The 5520-nt window shown below is 34.9% G+C and overlaps 1 protein-coding gene across 1 annotated transcript; it reads right to left on the reverse strand.

The window, feature by feature from the left end:
• Positions 1–3487: 3487 nt before the first annotated feature.
• LOC111378532 (transcription factor bHLH35-like) lies at positions 3488–5268 on the reverse strand. Its single transcript, XM_023001753.1, has 4 exons — positions 5115–5268; positions 4858–5017; positions 4524–4760; positions 3488–4447 (listed from the first exon to the last, which is right to left on the reverse strand). Exons 1-4 carry the CDS (start codon positions 5171–5173, stop codon positions 4220–4222), a joined length of 684 nt encoding a protein of 227 aa, XP_022857521.1. The 5' UTR covers positions 5174–5268; the 3' UTR covers positions 3488–4219.
• Positions 5269–5520: the final 252 nt, after the last annotated feature.

A 5520-nucleotide genomic window follows, 5' to 3' on the forward strand; every position in this document is an offset into this window, starting at 1 on the left:
AATGCCATTCCTGACACCTACAAGGATATGCTAAACCTACCATAAAATATGGCAGAGGACTTTTACCCCCTGATATTGTCATTAATTCCTTAAGGAGTAATGAATTATAACTAAGAATAAAGAAACATGAGAGTATGTCTGAGAGCCTTTTTGCGAGAGGTAGATCTCAAAAATAGACAGACTCAGAATCAAGAAGGTCAAAGTAGTCAAGGGAATAGTGATAAGGGGGATAATAAAGGGAGGGCAGTTCAAAGTCAAGGACTAGAAATAAGAAATGTTACGGGTGTGGAAAAACAAGTTGGTGTTATAAAAAGAAGAGTAAGATCAAAGAGGTTGATGAAGGAAATGTAGTAGAGCCTTTAGAATCAAACACTATGGATGTATATGTGGTTATTGAGTCTTGTACTAATCTGAATACTGCAAATGTTGTAAATCACAGTGATCGGGACCAAGAGTGGATCTTGGATTTAGGTTGCACCTTTCATATGACATCTAGGAAACATTGGTTAGAAAATTTTAAAGTCCTGAATGGAGTAAAGTGGTTATGGGAAAAAATGTAGCCTGTAAAGTTGAAGGAATTTGAGATGTAACCTTAAAATTTGAGAATGAATATATCTATACTCTTGAATGAGTTAGATATGTACCTGATCTAAAAAGGAACCTTATTTCCATGGAGAATCTGGATGATATTGGCCTACAAGATAGACTTGGAAATGTTTTATTAAAGGTGGTAAAGCGATCACTTGTCATTTTCAAGGCTATGATACAAGTCACTAAAGCTGACGCAATCTTTCATCAAGTTGCTGAAGCTTCTAGTGCTGAATATTATTCTACCATAAAATGGCATAGAAGACTTGCCCATGTGAGTGAAAAGGGCCTTCAGATTCTCTACAAGAAGAGGGTCTTTGCAAAAGACCACGTGTCCAAAATTTCATTTCGTGAGGATTGCACCTTAGGAAAACAACATCGGCTACACATTAATACTGGAAAGCAAAAATCTACTTCTACCCTTGAATAAATTTATTCTGACCTCTAGGCCCCTTCATCCACCATTATTCAAGGAGGAAATAGATACTTCTTGTCCCTAATTAATGATTATTTCAGAAAAGACTGGATTTACTTGCTTAAGCAAAAATCTATGATCTTTGAGAAGTTCAAATCATGGAAATTTTTGATAGAAGACCAAATCTCTACGAAAGTTAAGATCCTTAGAATTGATAATGGCTTAGAATTTTCAGTTTTGCAAATAAAATGGAATTCAAAGACACAAGACTATGCCCTATACCTCCTCAGTAATATAGTGTTGCTAAGAGGATGAATAGGACTCTTTTAGACAAGGTCAAATGTATGATGGTTGGTTTTGATGTTCCCAAAGTATTATGGGGATGACAACTTTTCCTATCTTGTTAATAGAACACCGTCTAGTGCACTAGATGGTAAAGCATTTGAAGAAGTGAGGTCTAAAAATATACCAGTTTACGACTTATGAACGTTTTTGGCCGTGCAGCCTATCCTCACCAAAGCATTGGTAAGCTTGAACCTAGTGGTCAAAAGTGTATGTTTCTGAAATATCCTGATGTGGTTAAATGATATAGATTGTGGCTAAATATTCTAAAGGGTTTTAAGATCATCACTAGTAGGGATGTTACTTTTAATGAGTATGACATGCCCTATCTTAATAATAAGGAACCATAAAGCAATTCTGAAAGTGGGACTAAGCTTTAGGTAGAGCTTGATCCCTCTACTGAACCTAATCATCAAATCCAGGTGGAAGATGTGTCTGGTGAAGACTATAATCCTGTATAAGAAGATGCAGGAGGTAGTGTTCAAGATGATGAGAAAGAAACAACTTGAAGCTCTAGAAGATTATCAGCTTACAAGGGATAGAGTCAGAGAGAAATTAGGAAACCACCTAGGCATCAGGATTATCTTTCCCTTGCTGTTTTGTCCTATTAAGACTTAGCTCTTAAGGAGCTCAAGTCTTATGATGAAGCTATAAGTAGCCAGCTGTTTAGAAAATGGAAGACTGCTATGTTAGATAAGATGAATTCTTTGAGTAAGTATCAAACTTGAAAACTAGTTCCTAAGCCTAAAGATAAATCTATTGTTGATTGCAAGTGGATTTATAATGTGAAAGAAGGTAGTTTAGAGAAACAAACACTTAGATTAAAACTAGCCTAGTTGCTAAGGAGTTTACATAGAAACAAGGGGTAGACTATAATGAAATTTTTTCGCTTGTTATTAAGTACACTACAATTAAAGTGATGTTGGTCCTTCTTGCTCATTATGACATTGAACTAGAATAGATGGATGTTAAAACAACTTTTTTGCATGGGGACTTAGATGAGACTATCTATATGATGCAACCATAGGATTCTATAGATAAATTTAAACCTAATCACGTCTATCTATTAAAAAAATCTTTATATTATTCAAAACAATCTCCTGGACAATGATAGAAATAGTTTGACACTTTTGTTTCTTCTATGTGCTTTATTACAAGCTCATTTGACCACTGTCTAGAGTTTAAAAGAAATAATGAAAATGTTGTGATTGTTTACCTGTTGCCATATGTGGATAATATGTTACTCATTGGATATGACATTAAATGCATTCATGAGATCAAAAGATCTTTATGTTCTGAATTTGAAATGAAAGATTTAAGTCATACTAAAAGAGTCTTAGGTATGGATATTATAAGAAACGGGTCAAAAAGATTACTGTTTTTGAAACAAACGTCTTATGTCGAAAAGGTGTTGTCAAAATTTGCTATGCATGAATCCAAATATATTACCTTACCATTAGCCAGTCATTTCATATTAAGTAAAAAATAATGCCTTGTAGATGAATTTGACATTAAATATATGGAAAAGTGCCTTATGCAAATGCTCTAGGATCCATTATGTACACTAAAATATGTACTAGGCCTGATGTAGCTTATGCTATTAGTACCCTAAGCAAGTTTATGGCCAATTCTAACTCTAAACATTGGACTGCTTAAAAAAATGGCTTTTGAGGTACTTGAGGGGATCAATTGGGACTATGTTTTGAAGCCTACAATGAACGTGTTGTACTTAAGAGATATGTAAATGCTAATTTTGTGGGGGGTAGGGATAATAGGAAATCCACAACTGCATCCATGTTTACTTTATGCGATACATGTATCAGTTGGAAATCACAACTTCAAACAAATTGTTGCTCTATCGACATTTGGGGCTGAATATGTGGCTACTATTGAAGCTATAAAGGAAGCTTTATGACTTAAAGATCTATTGACTGAAATAAATGAACATAAAGAACCTGTAGTTGTATATTCTGATGGCCAGATTGCAATACACTTGTGTAAAAATCTTGTTTTTATGAAAGAACTAAACATGTTGATGTTAAGTTACACTTTATTAGAGATGTAATTTCTAAAGAACCATTATTACTTGAGAAAATTCCTATATAGTACAATCTACATCTGACATGGAACCAAGGTACTGACTTTTTAGGTTTTTCATTTGCAATCCAATTTTTCTTTTAAAAGACGAAGTTGGGAAGGATAACTAGACATCAAATATACGGTCGATGAATTAGATTTAACTCGGCGTCAAGTCGAAATCAGAAGGACAGATATTTGAAGTTTTAAGCTAATCTATTTTTGGATTCTTGATTAAAACTTGAGGTCCCAAGCACCCACTCAAACAATTATATAAGGTTTTGTTTTGCTTTTTCTAACATGAAAATGACACAAGCATCTTTATTCTATATTCTTGAGTATTTTATAAAATAATCATTTGATTCTCAGCGCCGTAGGATAAGAATATTTTAATATTAAGCCAAATTGCATTATTGATTTGATTATGCAAAGGTTGACCCTACTGCAACCTATTTCATGGGAAATCCAACTTGATGATATGCAATTTGGCCGAATTATGATTACAGATTAAACATTTGATATCTGCTGGTGGGGCCAGGCTTAAAAGGGAAATATGTGGCGGCTCCCTATTGGAAGGGTGTCTGGCCTGGCTTTGAGCCTAGTCGAACTGGTTTTTTCTAAACATTTATCCATTAATGGTAAGTTTTGGTCTCTGGGATGTGACGTAAATTTACGTTCTTAACTTTGAGTAGACAGTAGGAAATAATACGAACTCAAAATGATATATCATTTTGGTGCACTAAATTTTAGATAGCATAGAACTATGTTTTCACGTGGAGGTGTAAAATTGACGATCGTCTAAGACATAGATGGAGTCGAGATTGCGAAAGTTGAAAGAGAGAAACAGAATATAACCTCGATGAATGCGGTCTTCAAAAGCCTTTCAGAAAAAGCAGTGATATTGGCAGTAATAATTTTGAGCTTCAAAGATTCAAAGATCTCACAAAGCTTTACCATTGTGTCTGTTCTTTTCCAGCATGTAAGGCTAACCACAACTATCTTTTCTCCCATATTGGATACCCTCAACTGCAAATTAACAAAAATAAGTAATTAACAACTTAAAATAATCAATTAATCAAAATTGACCAATCTATGAGCCCACCTCAAGAACTTCAATAGGGCATGATCTTGATCCTGTAGAATCATAGCATTGATCAATTCTTGATCTCTTTGGTCTTGAATAAAAAGTTGTGGCCTCTTGATCGAAGTCGACAATTGTAGTACCACTAGATGATCTACCAGATTCGAGCTCCAAAACTTCGGCTCGAATTCTCTTCTCTTCTTCTTGCAATTCTTGAATATAATCAATCGCGTCTTTGATTATCGACGCTTTATCCATCTAAATATCAACACAAAAAATGACGATTCAATCGAAATTACATCGAGTCGGGTAAAATACAAAGGGTATACTATTAGTAATGGCCTAGTGGGGTCACCTTTGAAATGTTAGGGACCACTGCTCTTAGTGCATAGAGTCTTTCATTGAGTCTTTTCCTCCTATTTCTCTCTGAAACAATATTCTTTGAAGCCACTGATGACAAGGTTCCATCTGGCGAGCTCAAATCATAGTACGGCAACATTGTTTCCTCAAAATAACTGCAAAATTGAAACGACCGCACGGTCGGTTCTATGATTATAAGTTCATTACATACCGGACGAGAACCGAAAAGTTCTAAAATCCGAAAACTTTTACCTGTCAAGATCTTCTGATGGGAGTCCCCAATTATTGAGTTCATGATCAATGTTCTCCATTTCTGGTTGAGTTTTGGAGAGAGAAAGAGAGAGATATAGAGAGAGGAAGTGCTGCTTTTCTTAGGATGGAATAAAATTTCTCTGGACAAGATTTACATGGGAGAATTATATAAAGGCAACGGAGGAACTGTTCTGTTGAAGTATTCCGTAAGGTTCCAAGAACGATCTCCGCCGTCCATTCAACTGGTCCATAAGACCGCGTAATGACATTTATGGGTACCAATTGATTAGGACTTGAAATTTGTCTATTCATTTTAGAGTCAAAGTACACTACTTATTTTCTTCTTTCGGCATGCAATTTATAGCCTCGTTCAAATTTGACATTTCTAAATCTTTTTGTGCTAATA

The sequence above is a fragment of the Olea europaea genome, unplaced genomic scaffold (genome assembly GCF_002742605.1).
Source record: "Olea europaea var. sylvestris unplaced genomic scaffold, O_europaea_v1 scaffold1830, whole genome shotgun sequence".
Classification (NCBI taxonomy): domain Eukaryota; kingdom Viridiplantae; phylum Streptophyta; class Magnoliopsida; order Lamiales; family Oleaceae; genus Olea; species Olea europaea.